The 17,520-nt window shown below is 42.2% G+C and overlaps 1 protein-coding gene across 1 annotated transcript in view; it reads left to right on the top strand.

Annotated features, from left to right (window-relative positions):
- GUCY1A2 (guanylate cyclase 1 soluble subunit alpha 2) overlaps window positions 1-13,095 on the top strand; it is a 201,928-nt gene extending 188,833 nt beyond the window's left edge. Inside the window, exons 7-8 of the mRNA XM_056115229.1 lie at window positions 1,232-1,386; window positions 12,610-13,095. Of these exons, the coding sequence (XP_055971204.1) occupies window positions 1,232-1,386; window positions 12,610-12,817 (363 nt within the window). The 3' untranslated portion in view covers window positions 12,818-13,095. The remainder of the gene's footprint in view (window positions 1-1,231; window positions 1,387-12,609) is intronic.
- Window positions 13,096-17,520: the final 4,425 nt, after the last annotated feature.

Below are 17,520 nucleotides of genomic sequence, written 5' to 3'. Positions count from 1 at the left end.
GAGCTGGTCTCTCTGCACGACCCAAAAATGAGCCACGAGTCAGCAACAGTGGGGCCTGGCTTGAGTTTCCTGGGCACGGCAGCTGGGACTAGCAGGGACACCCCAGAATGTCGGGCATCCCAGGAATGGGAATTGAGTCATGTTTTTAGGGTGCTTATGCTGGACCTCCTCATAGTGCACCTGTGACTAAAGGCATCTAAGGAAAGTCGTGTAGGCTGAAGAATGATTCCATGGACACCTGAACTTCCACCCCGAGTCAAGGCCAACTATACATACATACATACATACATACATATGTATATGTATATATATGCATATATGTGTATATATATGTATATATTCTGAAGTCTCTGTTCCCCAGTGAGAGTGCCTTTTATTCCCACATTACCATTATGCATGGTAATAAATGATACTTTGCCTATACTGTGCCACCTGAGGGTGAGATTCCTACAGCTCTCTCCCAGTGTTACCCACACCCTGCTAGAACAGAATATACCACATGTTCACCTTTAGATTCTGTTAATTTAGTGTAGACTGTTACTGTTATAGTATTTAAATTTGTATAAACTGTGTTACAGAATCCTTCTGGGCAGGAACCTCTGACCAGACTATCAGAAAGTGAAGTAGACAGCACTAAATTTCATCTTCAGGGTTGTCCTTTGATGTGTCTTGACTGACTGACACTCAAGCGACGTAGTTTCTTTTAATAATTTTAATACAGTTAATGTAGGGCAATTTAAGATACTTAATGTTGCCACTTTATACTGTAGGGCAAATGGATGATAACTAGGTGTGAATATTCTGCAGTTAGGAAATAAATATGGAACTTTTATCATAGAAAAATCTAATATTTAACAAAACAAATGAAAGTATATCGTGCTTAATTGTGCTTAATGCTGTGAAGGGAAAAATATTATTTTTTGTGAGAATAACTGGAGGGAGAATAATATACTTTCCATGTATAATAGCATATTGTTACAATCTGATTTAATATGTAACAACTACTTTCATGTAGCAAATTAAACATTTTTCCCTAGTCATTTACTTATTTATTCCACAGCATCTATGTTCATTGGTACTAACTGTGATTGGTTATTGAGGTCACAAAAATGGCAAGACCACATCTCATCTTTAAGATGCTGATGATCTGATGGTTTGATAATTATAAATCCCTGAATGAGCAACATGTCAGGTGAAAATGTAAACGTGTCTTCTTCCTGTTCTTTTCCAGATGAGGATCGGCATTCACTCGGGCTCTGTGCTGGCCGGAGTTGTCGGGGTGAGGATGCCTCGATATTGCCTCTTTGGAAACAACGTCACTCTGGCAAGCAAATTCGAATCAGGAAGTCATCCTCGGCGCATCAATGTCAGCCCAACCACATACCAGTAAGTGTTCCCTGGCCTTCTCCCTTGGGCATTGCCATGAGCTGACAGCATGTCACTTGTTAAGACCCAGTACTTGTTATTGGTCCTGTCATTCTCTCAGATCAGGAGTGGAAGCCACCTCAGGGGAAAGAGAGCGATTGTGACAGACTTTTCCTTGCCCCTGATAGTGCAGTCATCTGGTTCGACTGAGAGGGAAAGAGATTTGTCAGAAGACTGAGAAACTTTCTCAAGACTGCGGGCTGAGGAGAAATTCCTGTGAAGGAGAGTAACCCTCGCTAGGTCCTGTGCCCATGCTCTCCTATGTTCCATGTTTATGGGGCAGTTCAGACTTCTATCTTCCGTGGAAACTCCATTTCAATACCTGTTGTGCACACTGGGTCAGCTGTGGGAGGGGGGCACGCCCTGGGCTTAGGTGATAACCAGTAAAGGACAGTCTTCCTGTCACACAGGTCAGTGCATCTGGGAGCTACCTCTTGATGATTCACCATCTTTTCCATGGTCCCAGGGTTGGCCTTTGCCTTTGCTGCTCGATAATATCTGAGGGTTGAATCATTTCAGCCACCGCTGCTGCTGGGACAGTCTGTTGTCTTCCTCGTCCAGTACTAAGAAAACCCCAATGGGAACAACAGACAGGCACACTAGATTCCAAAAGGTGCTTTTTGATTTCATGCCAGGGAAGTTCTTGGTCTGTTCTTAGAACAACTTCATATGCTGCTCCCTCTTTTCGTTCTTTTAGCAAATACGGGCTGAGAACCTACCACTGCAAGCACTGATGGACACTAACTTTCTAAGGAAGGACAGTGTATCTGTGACCTTTGCCTTCATGGCCTCAACCACAGACTTGATCAGACATGTACCTGAGTCAATTAATAGTCATAGATTAGTGCTGAGCCCAGGAATCCAGGTCGGAGTACTGGGACAAGGGGAGAGTGAAACTGAAATGAAACCAGAGAAAGTGAAGTAAGAAGTTGAGAAAACATATTAAGGGTGTGTGTGTGTGTGTGTGTGTGTGTGTGTGTGTGTGTGTGTGTGTGTGTCTGTGTCTGTGTCTGTGTGTGTCTGTGTGTGTGTGTTTGCCTAACTTAAGAGTAATTAAGTATGTTAAAGAGTTTTGAGGAGTGAGTAGGCCAGATCTGCACTTGACAAAATTTCCCAGAGTGTAGCTCAGAGAACAGGTCAAAGCCTGGGGAGACAGCCATGGGTGGGTGGGATGCCAGTCTCAGTCTCCATTCCCGTGAGGGCAGCCTCAAGTCCAGGAAGTTGTCTTCCCACAGTGGCACGCTCGGAGGGCTGCCACCTACTCTCACTAGAGTGTCATTTGAAGAAACACACCTTAAACTCAGGTCTTGGCTCTCAGTGGGATCAGGCTTCCAGATTCCAGGCCGCTTTTCTACCAGAGCACTTTCTGTTCATGTCTACCTTAGTCTCTGTGGGCATGGGGACCAGCTATGCTGCATGACAGCTAGGAACCAGCAAGCCTGGCGCACCCATCTGGGATACTGAGACATTCTCTTTGAGGAGAAAAAAATGGTACTTTCTTACAGCAAAATGGAGCTAAATCATGAGAGCTTGAAATTGCCAATTTCCTTTCCTGAATTAGTTTAGCATGTCCAATATGGTCTATCTTTAAAACTTCAGAGAGGTATTTATTCGAAGAAATTGAGTATATATGTATATATTTGTATTCTGGATCACTTCTGGCAGGCTGGTCGGAGGCCATATGGGATACCTGTGATTGAACCGAGGTCAGTTACGTGCAAGGCAAGCACCTTACCTGCTGTATTATCTCTCTGGCCCCCAAATTAAAATCATGTTGAGTAATTCATTTCAAATATTTTCAAAGAATTTTTTAAAGGAGATGGTGGAACATCCTTGCATTTTAATGTTTTCTGCTTTCCCCATAAATATCCAGAAGTTGGATAACTAGATCATAAGTAAATTTCTGTTTTTAGTTTTTACAAGTGCCAATGTGTACTGTCACTCTGGCACCATTTTTTAGTTTTTAAATACTCTTCATAATGCTTTCATTAATGGCTCTACCAGCTTAACTGTTTAACCCTTGTTGTTTCTTGTCTGGGGTGGGGGGGGGCGGTGCAGGGGAGAGGGGACTAGCAATTCTTATGGATATGAGATGCTATCGCATTGTTGATTTTTATTTCCTAATAAGAGAAGATGACCATCTTTACATGAGCCTAATTACCAATTTTTACATTCAGTGGAGAAGTGTCTGTTTGCCCAGTTTTTAATCATGTTATTTTTTTTATGGTTGATTTTTTTTCTCCTTGCCACTATAGTTGAGTCTTCAAACATCTTTGGGACCAATGTCAAGGAATAATCACTTAGGTTTTCTCTGCAGTTTATGGTCTTGGGTCTAAACCTGAGACTTTAGCAATTATTGTTGTGTGTGGTGTTGGTGATCTAGTTTCATTCTTTGGTTTTCCCATTATCACTTATTGAAGAGACTTACCTTGCTGCTTTTTATAGGCTCATGGCTGCTTTTTCATAAATTCATGTCTTTGGGTACATGTCTTTATTCTAATGCTATATTCTGCTTTAATTGCTTCATAGTTTCAATGAAATCACGGAGCATAATACCTTTATATTTCGATTTGGGGCCAACATCTGACTGTACTCAGGAATCACTCCTAGCAGGGCTTGAGGGACTGGATTAAACCTGGGTCTGTCTTATAGAAGGCAAGCGCCAACCCACTACACTATCTCTCCAGTTCAACTGTTCCTTTATTTTTGTTCTTTCAGGAGGTATTTTTGTTAAAGTTTTGTGAAGAATGCAGTTAATATTTTTCTGGGGAGTATATTGAGATGTGGCACCACATCTCCAAAGCATATCATCAAAGTCATCAGGAAGGTAGACTGGCTATCCAGAATTTCACAGTTTATTTGGGAGGTCACAGTGTGCAAAGCCTTAACCCCTGGCCTTGCTCACTGACCCTTTTTAGTTTGTTGAGACATGCATGAAAGAGGAGGATGCTCTTGGTGTATATTTTTCTTTTAAAAATGGTAAGCAGATAATATGTAATTATACAGGCAATGGGATAGATCAAGAGTTAGAATACTGACAGTTCCTTAATGCGGGGGAAGACAGAAAATCTACAGGAAATTACAAAATAGTAAAGCTCTAGATCTATTATTTACTGCCCTGTCACCCTTTTAAATGACTTTATTGATTTTATCACTTACAAAGAAAGGTAATCAGTAAAGACAAATGACTTAATAGGAGACCAAAGGAGAACTTGAATAATTCACCACAAGAATTAATGTTTAATATTACTATTACTTTAATTCTGAGTCTCTCAGAATCAGAAAGACACTAGGCATTCTTTTTTTTTTTTATATTTATTTATTGAATCACTGTGGGAAAGGTTACAAAGCTTTCAGGTTTATGTCTCAGTCATGCAAATATCAAAAACATTTCCCTTTACCAATACTTATTTTTTACCATGAAGAACCCCAATAAAACCCCACCCCCCACCCCTCCCCGTCCCTGTGAGGCAGATGAATTCTAGTTAACACTCTATCTGCTTTGATTAGATTCATTGTTTCAATAAAAGATTCACCACTATTATTTAGAGTTTACCCCCCCCCCAAATCAGACATGCTGAAAAAGCATTGTGAAGTGATTTGCTTTCTACAGCTGGGTTCAAGAATTAAATGTTGGTTTTGGATTTCTGCTATTTTACCTATTGACCCTGGAAGTATTTCTACTGAAAGTCAGATAGTTAAGAAATTGGTTTCTGTGTTCTGGAGTCGTGGCCGTGCTGGAGAGCCGCTCGCGGGGGGCAACCGGTGGCCTCGGTAGGGCGTGAAGGGCGGACCGAAACGCCCCCCTTCCCATGAGGTTTTAGTCGCCCCCACACTCCCGGCTCATACCTGCTGTCCACAAGGCTCCCATGTGGCCGCCATCTTTCTTTCCAGAGAGAAGAGGGCGAATGGGGCAACACCCTTTCCCCTCCGGCAGACTTGATGGCCTGGATTAACGCATAGTCCTTTCACTTTTCTGCTCCAAGCTGCTGGGTTCTGCATTAAGTCCTTGTGCTTCTGGGGCCGTGGCTGTGCTGGAGAGCCGCTCGTGGGGGGCAACTGGTGACCTCGGTAGGGCGTGAAGGACGGACCGGAACGCCCCCCTTCCCATGAGGTTTTAGTCGCCCCCACACCCCCGGCTCATACCTGCTGTCCACAAGGCTCCCATGTGGCCGCCATCTTTCTTTCCAGAGGGAGGAGGGCAGAAGGGACCAACACCCTTTCCCCTCTGGGCAGAAATGATTGCCTGGATTAACGCATAGTCCTTTCACTTTTCTGCTCCAAGCTGCTAGGTTCTGCATTAAGCCCTTGTGCTTCTGGGGCTGTGGCCGTGCTGGAGAGCTGCTCGTGGGGGGCAACTGGTGACCTCGGTAGGGCGTGAAGGACGGACCGGAACGCCCCCCTTCCCATGAGGTTTTAGTCGCCCCCACACTCCCGGCTCATACCTGCTGTCCACAAGGCTCCCATGTGGCCGCCATCTTTCTTTCCAGAGAGGAGAGGGCGAATGGGGCAACACCCTTTCCCCTCCGGCAGACTTGATGGCCTGGATCAATGCATAGTCCGTTCACTTTTCTGCTCCAAGCTGCTGGGTTCTGCATTAAGTCCTTGTGCTTCTGGGGCCGTGGCTGTGCTGGAGAGCCGCTCGTGGGGGGCAACTGGTGACCTCGGTAGGGCGTGAAGGACGGACCGGAACGCCCCCCTTCCCATGAGGTTTTAGTCGCCCCCACACCCCCGGCTCATACCTGCTGTCCACAAGGCTCCCATGTGGCCGCCATCTTTCTTTCCAGAGGGAGGAGGGCAGAAGGGAGCAACACCCTTTCCCCTCTGGGCAGAAATGATTGCCTGGATTAACGCATAGTCCTTTCACTTTTCTGCTCCAAGCTGCTGGGTTCTGCATTAGGTCATTGTGCTTCTGGGGCTGTGGCCGTGCTGGAGAGCCGCTCGTGGGGGCAACTGGTGGCCTCGGTAGGGCGTGAAGGGCGGACCGAAACGCCCCCCTTCCCATGAGGTTTTAGTCGCCCCCACACTCCCGGCTCATACCTGCTGTCCACAAGGCTCCAATGTGGCCGCCATCTTTCTTTCCAGAGAGGAGAGGGCGAATGGGGCAACACCCTCTCCCCTCCGGCAGACTTGATGGCCTGGATTAACGCATAGTCCTTTCACTTTTCTGCTCCAAGCTGCTGGGTTCTGCATTAAGTCCTTGTGCTTCTGGGGCCGTGGCTGTGCTGGAGAGCCGCTCGTGGGGGGTAACTGGTGACCTCGGTAGGGCGTGAAGGACGGACCGGAACGCCCCCCTTCCCATGAGGTTTTACACTAGGCATTCTTATTTCCTGTTTTTTTCATTGCTTTCTTCTGGATAAAATAACAGTTTTATCATAATTTTAAAGGTTGAAAACTATTAAGTCCTCCTAATTTTTAAAATGGCAGGCGGTTTTTTTTTTTGAGTCTTAGAAAATTTCCCAGCTCAGTCTTCTATGGTACAATCTAGTACATCTTTGATGATCTGTATATGTTGCAATTATTTTCATAGAACTGCACCTACTAGTTCATTATATAAATCTATTTTAAAAGGTTGTCAGAATCAATGTGAAATATATAAATACATGCTATTAGGAAATGAAAGAGTGGGTTTGCTGTGCATAATTAAGTTAATGATTTAATGTAGGAAGGTCCTACTCTTAGTCTAAAAATAGTAAGGAATACACCTTAGTGTATTTCTCTCCATGACACTAAAAGTGGTATAGGTTACATTTTGGAGTGAAGAGATTTTAAGAGGTTTTTTTTGGAGTTAAGAGAGCTTAAAAGATTTTAAAATAGATAAAAACTGGGTCTTAGGGTTGGGTGTTCGAGTCTTTTGGATGAATGGTTTTTCTAATATGCTCATCAGACCTCTAAAGTGTTCATAACTTGAGAAGTACTAAGAACTTCTACTGACTTAACTTCACATTCTTGTATTGCCACTAATTAGCTCTAGGTACTTACTCTAGATATCTTACTCTAGATAAAGATACATGTTCATGTTTGTTCTCCCCTCCCTTTCCTCATGAGTTATAAATAGTGTAGGGGTTTCACACCAGACCCTGGTAGAAGATTAGTGAAATCACAATGAATGTTTTAGCGTTGAAAATGTAGCAGGGTTATGTAACACAGTACACTTGGGGAAATTGAGTAAAGATAAAAACTATAAATACTGCAGGCAAAATGATCCCAGTTCCAACATGTGATGAGACTGAGAATCTATTTTCAACTTAGAGTGGATCTTATGTTACTAAAAAAACCATTGAATTATTTTTAACCTGAAACAATATAAGAAAAACTTATTTGGAGGTGGCATTCTTTGGATAAACTAAAGACCGGCAGTGACAGTACTGGTAAGGCCATATGAGTAGTGGGAATAGAATGAAAGGAAAGTTTGACTGCCACCTTCAAAGACATGATTACAGAACTCTCTGCTATTTGGTTGTTGTTGTTTAACCATTCTACGTTCTGTGTGATCAATTAGCCTTGAAACCCATTTAAGTCAATTTTTAAAACAATGTCATTGTAAATTTGTTCTTTTTAAGTTTTAGGTTTAGCATATAATCACACTTCTAAATTAGTTGCTCATTTTCTTAAATACTTTGTTCCTTAGAAGAAAGCAAAAATATTGGTTCAGACTTACATGAATGGATCTGTTTTCAGTTCTCTTTAAAGGAGTCCTTAAAAGATCCTTAAAAGGATCTTTTGCCTGACCAAAAGATCACGAGTTCTTTTATGCATAACATATTGTAGAAAAATCTGATTAAAGTGATAATTTCTCACGTGTTACTTGCCCATGTTCTCTAGTCAGCTTTCATGGTACTGACCAACATGACAGTGTTTTTCAGTCCAAAAAAGATATCTAAAATTAACATTCCTTTGGGAAGAAGGGGTGGTGCTGGTGGTGCTCAAGGGTTCCTCCTGGCAGAATCAGGGGCCATATGGGGTGCCAGGATTGAACCCTGGTCAGATGCACACAAGGCAAACTCCTTACGACTGTACTATCTCCCTGGCCCTGAAATTAACATTCTTACTATTGTCCTTTTTTGGAACTCCATAAACCTGAATAGTGCATTAATTCTCAAGCTAACCTGAAAGTTACAGCCGTATTTCAACCTTTGAAATAAATTAGGTAACAATCTTTCAGGCCAAAGCAGTAGTACAGAGTTAAGTCACAGAGTCTTACCTGCTGCTATTTCCATCCTTGCACCTCATTCCATGAAGTGGAATGGATCTCGGAGCTGGGAAGCAGAAATACACAGCACGGCCTTTCGTTCAGGTGGCAAGAAGGTGAATAGGAAAAAATCAGTAGCTACAGAGAATCACAAGAAAGCTTCTTCTTTTTCATTGTTCAGAAATGTCATCCTTCCCCAGCATGCAAAGGCATAGTTTTATTCCATATGCATGAGTTAGCAAAAAAAAAAAAAAGACACTTTGATGAATAATTAGCCACAGAAACTTCCAGTCTAATAGAGCAGACAGCATGCCAGAAGTTCACTAATCTTTCCTGAAACAATATCAGAATAAGACAGAAAGAAATGTTACTCTCTCCCATAGATGCATTGGGAATGTAAAGTAGACATGAGTGGAGTCTGGCTCACCTCCACAGACAAAGATGAAGTATCAGGTCCAGCAGGAAAAGGACAATTAGCATGTCACTCTAAAGCAGAAGAGCAGCAGGTGGCGGCGGGGGGGGGGGGGGGACGGGGGGGGGGGGGAACGGGGAGACAGGGATTCTAGGAACAAGAAATCATTCCTGGTCTTTAAAGCAGGAAGAGCTTTAACACAAGGAAGGATGTGCCAGTGGAATCCAGTGAGGGGGATCAAAAAATAGTTTGTAAGATTTGATATCTAGAAATGTCTAGAATAAGAAACTGACCTTTTTGATAGCTTCAGTCCAGTGGATGGAGCTCCAAATACTCAGTAAACTGGCTTCAATTTGATTCAGTTCAAAGTGAACTGAGAAACAAGTGTGATTTGCCATTGCTTACCTTAATGAGGTAGATGATGAGAGACTAGAGAAAGTTCTCAGCCATTCTGTTGGGAAACAGTCTTGAAGGGGAAATACTTTCAAAACAGAATTTAATGCTGAGTCAAACCAATGAAGTTGAGAGGAGAATAGTGAACTGAAAACATTTCAGGTATTTCCTGTCTTTAAGAGGTCATGGTTTACACACGCATTTATCTTTAGTCAAAAGAAGAGTGTAATCGCTCCTAGGTAGCACCAAGTCATTGAAACCAAAGATTTTCTAGTCACCCATGATGATTTCAAGTATGCAGGTGTTGGAGAACTGTGACTACTAGATGGTCATAGGCCAGAATAGATCTCTTCATTTCACCAAGGTTATCTCTGGAGTTGCCCATGAGATCCACTCTGCTAGAGTAACAACACTCCAAGAATTTTATTGTCTGATGTTGAAACACAGCATGAGCTTTCTAACCAGAGAGGACATGAGAGCAATGCCCAAGGGGGACATTGACTCAAAATAGGATGTCTGAAAGGCCAGTGTTAGGATTCTATTACATCCTGAGGGGAAAATTAGGGGCCACACCTGGCTGTGCTTACTTCTGGCAGGGCTTGATCCTGCGGTGGCCTTGGGCAAGGCATTTGCCTTACTCAGACAGTTCTATTACTTTTATAAAATTCCAAGTTATGCATGAAAATCAAAATTTCACTTAGCTCATTCGTACCTCACTGTGAACACATTTCAGAACTTTCATAGTCAGAATCAGAATGTAGGCCAGAGCCCAGGGAAAAGCATGAAAGAAGGGGTGTGTGAGCGAGCGAGCTCTCTGCAGCTGCAAGAAAGAAGCTCCACAGAGCTCCCTCGGAGAGCGCCCACACCCAGGCAAGTCATTGATTCACGGCAGCAGTGAGTTTTTATCTTGAAATCTATAAGAAACTGCTGAGAGGAAGAAGGGTAGCAAGAGGTAAAGTAAGATTTGTGTGGCTTCCAAATACACTAAACATGTTACTGAAACCCCCAGGTTGTGTATCAACTGGCTGGGGATTACAGCTGGGGATTAATTCAGATTCATGTACAAATCTAAGCTCCCGTGTCGATACTGAGTTACTGAAGAAATGGCTTGTTGGACAGTGCTTTAGTGCCATCCAGAGACTAGGATTAATAAAGCGTTTTCGAGGGGATCAGAGGTTCTTGGGTGACTAGTGTCTAAATTCTTAATCCCTGTATACTCATCTGATCCTTTATTTAGTATCATGACTCATCACCAGGCATGCCGTGTGATATGTTTTCTCTGACCAGACCCAGGCGAATACAGCACATCTGTTTGTATAGGCCAAAGGATCCCAGATTCATTTGGCTCAGTGGCCTCTGTTACCAGTTTAGCTGAATAGGCTTTGGGCATCATAGGAGCATAAATCTATCATTATGCAATCCTAGTGTTGCTAAACTAAAATTTAATTTAAAAATAAGATGTTTCCTTGGAAAAAGAATAAACTCTATAAAAGATATCTCTGTGCTTTAGGCCATGTAGAGGGGCTGTATCTTAGAAGGAACAAAATATTCCATGACAGAATAGCAAAGACTGACATTTAGAAATCATATTGAAGACACAGATTTCCAAATGCAAAGAGACATGCACCAGTGCATTAAATTAACAAAAGTCAAAGGGGAAAAAAGTTGCTAGGGAAAAATATGTCACAAAGGAACCTCAATCAGGCCATCACCAGATTTCTCAGCAGAAATCCTATGAAACGGGAGACAGTGGAATGGTCCTCCGAATTCTAAAAGATAAAATCTCCCAGCAGAGAATGCTGTGCCTTGAAGAATTATTCAAATCTGATCTAGAAATAAAGATGCTACCAGAGAAATAAAAGCTAACAGGGTTAGAGGTCAGGGATATTGATTAATGGGAGAGGGCCTTTACATATGAGGCTCTAGGTTCTAGCCTCCCTGAAATTCTTTGACAGAAAAAAAAATTATTAACACAGAACCTTGAGCATGATAATAAACTGTAACAAGAAAATAAGACAGAACTAACCTAGGGAGAAGTTAAAAGGGAAAAATCTACTCAGTGTTTTTGTGTGTGATGAAGTTGCATTGTCGACCATCTCAGACAATCTGATAAAAGACTGATACAATCCTCATAGTACTGCAAAACAGATGGGAATGTAAAACAACTGCACATACAAGGGAATGGTGGTAATTAAGCCATATTTACCAATAAGCAACATAAATGACACCACTACCTTCCATGGGGCCTCCAACCTGCAGCCCCAACTACTTAAGTACTCAAATTTGGTCTGGATTTCCTTCTTCTCCATATATTCACAGCTCACCTGGACCATTGGTTCTGTCTCAGGTAATGACCCACTACTCCCACTGCGCGTTGACTCAGAATGAGTCAGCTCATTAATGTGACTCATTTAAAAAAAAAAACTTAAGAATTAACTAAACACAAGACACAAGGATAGTGGAGATTTCAGGATCATCTAGATAGAAGTCAGTAAGGAAATAATGTCCACAAAGATTTCATAATATAACTTAGAACTTTCCCAAAATAAATGCTTGCTTGCAAGTGCAGATAGAGCCAGTCTTGACATAGATCTCTTCTATACAGGTATGTAGCTACAAATCAATAGCCCAGAAATACTAAGATGGAAATCCTACCGACACATTAAACATCTTTTCTGACCATGGTGGTGAAGCTAGATATCACACACACACACACACACACACACACACACACACACACACAAAGAGCCTCAAACAGAGAGAGACTAAGCAGCATGTTTTTGGGTGATTCTCGTGGGATGAAAGCACCAAGCTCTTAGGTCTGCGGCCTGCAGCCAGAGCCATGTTAGGGAAGTTCAGAGCAGCACAAGTTCACGCCAGTGAACAAGAACATCCGGAAATAAATCATCTGGTCTTTCTCTGAAGGAAGTAGAAAAATAAGAATAGAAATAATGAGTTGATAAGCCCTTGCTAAGGAACTGACAGAACTGGAGTCACAGCAGGGACTGTGAACACATTTGACACTATGCAAAGCCAGTTGGTGATGGTTCTGTAGAAATGGCCCTATCAGAGCCCTCAAGTCGCAGCTCTGCCAAGAATGAGAGTAATGACACGGGAACTTTACAGAGTCCTTTTACCCTTCCTTCCTCTGCCTGCTTGATCCACTCTGCCCCTCTTTTCTTCTCAGATTACTGAAACGGGAAGAAAGTTTCACGTTCATTCCTCGGTCGCGCGAAGAGCTTCCAGACAACTTTCCAAAGGAAATCCCCGGGATCTGCTATTTCCTGGAGCTCAGGACTGGGCCAAAGCCCCTGAAGCCTTCCCTTTCCTCCTCGAGAATCAAAAAGGTTTCCTACAACATCGGCACCATGTTCCTCCGGGAGACCAGCCTCTGAGGCCCGCGGCCGGCCACAAAGACTCCTCCCAAAAGCACAAGCCCAAATCTTGGGTCACGACGGCAAACGTGGAAAAAAGGTTTCGCCCCCGCTGCTTCTCGAGAAAAAGCAGTGGGGCTCCTGTGCTCTGCCAGGCAATAATCCCAGAACCAGGTGGGTGAGGACGCCAGCCGACTGGCAGGCAGGGGTCGGGCTGTGCCCTTCCACGAGTGCTGTGCTGTCTGTCCATCTCCGTGCACTTCTGTTCCCGTCGCAACCCTCTCTCCAGGGAGACCAGCGTCTGGAGCCCGTTCCCTGCATCTCCTGTATCACACACTGGTCTCTCCCTGCATCCTTGTGCTACACACATTCAGCTTCGATGGCATATTACTACATTTAGTGAGTCTGTGTGAGGAATATTTTCTAATTTTGTTTTTTTGAACAGACATTTCATATACATGGCAGTGTGGTAAACTTCCCAGCAGGAAGAACTGTAACTCAACAAAATATTTTAGGGATATTAACCTATTTTTATACATCTCTTCTTCTAGATAATTACATTTCACATATTATTCACTTTTGGGAATCTGCTACTGTATAGTTAAAATGTACGTAAACCTAACTTACCAATCTAATATAGTTTCACCTGTTTAGTGCTTGAATTGAGAATACATATAACCAAGGATTTCAGATGCAGAGAAAGCAATGTGTGTCTGCTTCATAAATGTAATCTCTTATTCTTAATTAATGTAGCATGGAATCCAGATGGAATGAAATTTCCTGATAGTTGTGTTTTGCCATCTTCTAACAAGTACCCATTAAGATGAAGTGCTTTGTTACATAGCATCATTATGAACTTAGCACTTAAAATAGAAGTAATATTTGCAACATGCTAAGCTGTATTCTATTCCACAGCACTCTCCTGAATGACAGTTCTCTTTCACTTCCCCAGCGAAGGCATAAACTCCTGGACATGGCAATAGTGAAAAAGAGGTACCCAACATCTCGCTAAGAATCTTGTTTCCTTTTGCATAATCCAAAGCAAGGGGAAACTTGTACTTGTGGTTTTGAGATTTTAAGCTATTCTTCAGTCTGCTTGACGTGGGTTTTAAAATCAGTGACTTGCCTTCATCAACAGTGAAGTAGGTCTAGCTCTCAGACCGAAGCTCCTTCACATGTTGTGCCAAAATAAACACTTGCATGAAATAATCACCTGTTCACCTGAAATTAGGAGCACAGTGCTCAGAGTTCTCCCACTTGAGGATTGTAAATTGTGAATTGTGAATTGAAGTTAATGAGTCGGAAGTGTTTGTTTCCTGGGGGGAGAGTTTTCTTACTTCAGTAATATACTCATTGGTAGCTGCTGTCAATGCTTACAGTGTATTTTTCTGGGCAGGGACTTGGGCCATGACATGACACTCAGTTCAGAGGACTGACTGGTCTCCATTGGTGTTTTCAAGGTCTTTACAAATGTGACTAGAAAACATGTGTAGATGGTCAGGGTCTCTCCCTGTTGGCTTCTGTTCTTGCCCTGACACAGCCCCTTCGCCTGGAGCTTCCGAGTCTCTGCGCTAACCATATAGAGACCCAGGCTGCCCTCACAAGAGTGTCTCCTGCAGAGGGGACATTGGGAGGTAGAATCAGTGGCAAGGAGCGATAGGCTAAACTTTAGCTAAGCTGCTGGGTCCTTGGAACACGGGCCAAAAATACGAACACTGCACATTATGATTTAGCGCATCACTCTTTCTCTCTTGGCTGTAGGTAACATGTGTCAGGTCCATAGGCTGAAAGACATACAAGAAGCAGCCAGTCTTCATTTCCTCTTTCTGTCAAATTTTGTCTGAGCAACCACTCTAAACATATGGGTATTCCTTCTCTATTGTTTGAGTATATTTGGGAAGCGTATTGTTAAAGCATCAGTGAAAATCCTTTTCATTTTCTGGTAGTAGGGCCCAAGATAAGAATTATACATACATTTAATTTGTCAGTTGTATCCCAAATTCTTTCTTAGATCACATGATTCACTTAGAGAAGAGCCGTTATTTACACAAGTTCCATGCCAGAGTCCTGATCTGTCATAAACATTTACTCTGTCTCTGAGGCAGTGGTGTGACTACTGTTATCATTTTGCCAACCTAGTACTATTTATACTGTGTTGCTATATGAGCTTACAAGGTTCTGCATAAAATGGAGGTTGTCATATGGCCATAGAGTTTCAGAGCTGTAAAGAGCATTTTGATTTGCCTACATATATATTCCTCATATCCCCTATTAGGAATCATATCTAACAATGGATGGTAATTGGTATTTTCATCTGACTATGTTCTTCAAACTTTTTCATATAGCTTATAGTTTGTGTGGCAGATAAGAGATTTTTATGTTAAAATTGGAGGAGAGGTAAAACTGGGGAAATGATCTTAGCCCACTCTAAAAGAGATGCGTTTATACAGAGGATTTGTGGGTTCCAAATTATATTTTAACATCCTTTTAAGAAGTTAATTTGGAGAAATTGCTTTATAATTAGTAATCAGTATCAAACCTTTCTATTTACATTAGTATTATTTTGATGGAAAGAAGCATCATGTGCAAATAAGTTAGTTATCTAATGAAGTGAGCAACCTCCATGTACCTGAGCATACTGCACAGTCAGTTCTCTCTGAGTCTTAGTAAATAGGCCACAATGGCCACAATCCAAAGTAACAGTGCCCCAGGTTAGGAGAAGAGGCAGGTGGGCCTTGGTTGGGGACTTACAGGAAAAGGGAAGACAGAATATCTAAGTAACAAGCACTTGGCCCAGCCCACAGTTGCCTTGAAATCATCTTTCTCTGTTAGACCCCTGTGTATGGAGCCCTGTGAGATTGACATAATACTTCCAGTATTGCCTCATGGTCTCATACTTGTTCCTGCAAATTAGTGCTTATCTAAGAAGTTTCAGAAATGAGTGCTTCTCAAGAAATTTAAGAACAATAACTTAAAATCTTATTCACAAGTGTACCAGGACCTTAATGCTGAAAGTTCCACCAATAAAACTGAAACTACACACAAATCTAGGGCTAGAGAGAAAGTACAACAGGCAGGGCACTTGCTTTGCATGAAGCCAACCTGGTTTAGATGTCCAGCACCCATACGGTGCCCTGAGCACCACTAGGTATGGCCACAAAACTAGAAATAAAAACTGAAAATACACAAAGATTTTACAAAATCCCCAGACTCTGTTTTCTAAGAATCACACTGCGGCCACTTACCTAATGTGCAGGACCCAGAGCCAGTTTGAGGCTCTGTCACAGGAATAAATGTCGCTCGTCTGGGTCACTGAAATTCTTAGGACAGGCATGTCTGTTGTCAAGGCCAAGTCTATGCCTACAGACAGGGCTCTGATTTATCCTGCATTTGGAATACTTAACCCCCACCCAAACCTGCTCTGTCTGAATGTTCTCTGGAAGCCGTCTTGTCCCATCAAACACCATCGTTTCTCTACCCAGTGTGGCCACAGAAAGGAAGAGCCACATGACTCTAGATCACTTTGACATCGTGTCTGTGAAGTCACAGCCATTTTCTGTCGTTGAGGGCCATTTTATACATACACAATCTCTTTCTCTACTTTTTTTCAGACTACAATCTGACTCTAAGCATATCCTATGATTTTACTGAGTATTCCTTCCAAGTAAATTAATTTGACTCTACATGGGCTCTAAGTAACATCAGGTGCCTTTCATCCAACAATATGTAGCAACTCAAGTCCAAGAACAGAGTCTTTATCGTAAACTGGACATTTCTATTATTTAGGCTGTAAAAAAGTCATTTCAGAGGCATATACACACATATATCTTATTAGATAGAGCCTGAAAAATATCAGAACTATTGAAAGTTTACTATATTCCAGCCTGAATTCTTTATGTCACTCTTGATATAAATAGACTTAGTTCACAACCAGCTGATTTAAGGAACTGAATACATTTTATTGTTCACTGGATAAACTGTCCTTAGCTATGGACACAATATCAGGATCCTCGTGGTGGTGAATAAATAACAGATATTAACATTTTTCAATTAACATAGACCTTCACAGAGTATACTGAGATAGTGTGCAAAATTCCTTCCTCACACTTGCTTCAATCCGTTAAAGCCAGAGTATTAGTGTCCACCATCCTGCTTTCTTCCTTCGTTCCTCTTCTTTTCATTAGAAAAATGTTCATTGATGCATGTGTGACAGATGGAGGATTAGTAGCCATCTCTCATTTTCACAGAGGTTTAGTTCTCTAAAGATGATGCATGTTCTCGGTTAGTGTATGTAATCTTGTTGAAAGCAGGTGTTCCATGGTTAAGAGAAGGGGATTCTGGAAGTGTGTGGGATGTTGTTGTTAAGGTTTTGTTTGGTTTGTGGTATGTTTTAGCCAGATTACTGCTTCAATTCAGTGCTTCACTGCCATCTCATATTTACTGAGAAATGATCCTGCCGAAATGGCCAACCATGCAGTTCATAGTATCTAGCCTGCTTAGTCAGAATTACCTGGGCAACCCTCAGGAGGATGGCGAAAGGACTTTGTTTTCAGATTAACTCAGTAGGTCTCAGGTGTGGCTAGGAATCTGTATTTAGAAAATTACTCTAGGTAATGCTAATTTACATTAGGAATCACCTAAGAGTATCAAAATCAACCCAATTACTAGAAATAAATATATGATGTCTGGGACATCAATCAAAGAGTACACTTATAGATAGTTTA

Source organism: Sorex fumeus, unplaced genomic scaffold, assembly GCF_029834395.1.
Source record: "Sorex fumeus unplaced genomic scaffold, SorFum_2.1 ptg000028l, whole genome shotgun sequence".
Taxonomy (NCBI): Eukaryota; Metazoa; Chordata; class Mammalia; order Eulipotyphla; family Soricidae; genus Sorex; species Sorex fumeus.
Note: the sequence above shows the minus strand (reverse complement) of the source record. Positions and strands in the feature narration are given on the sequence as shown.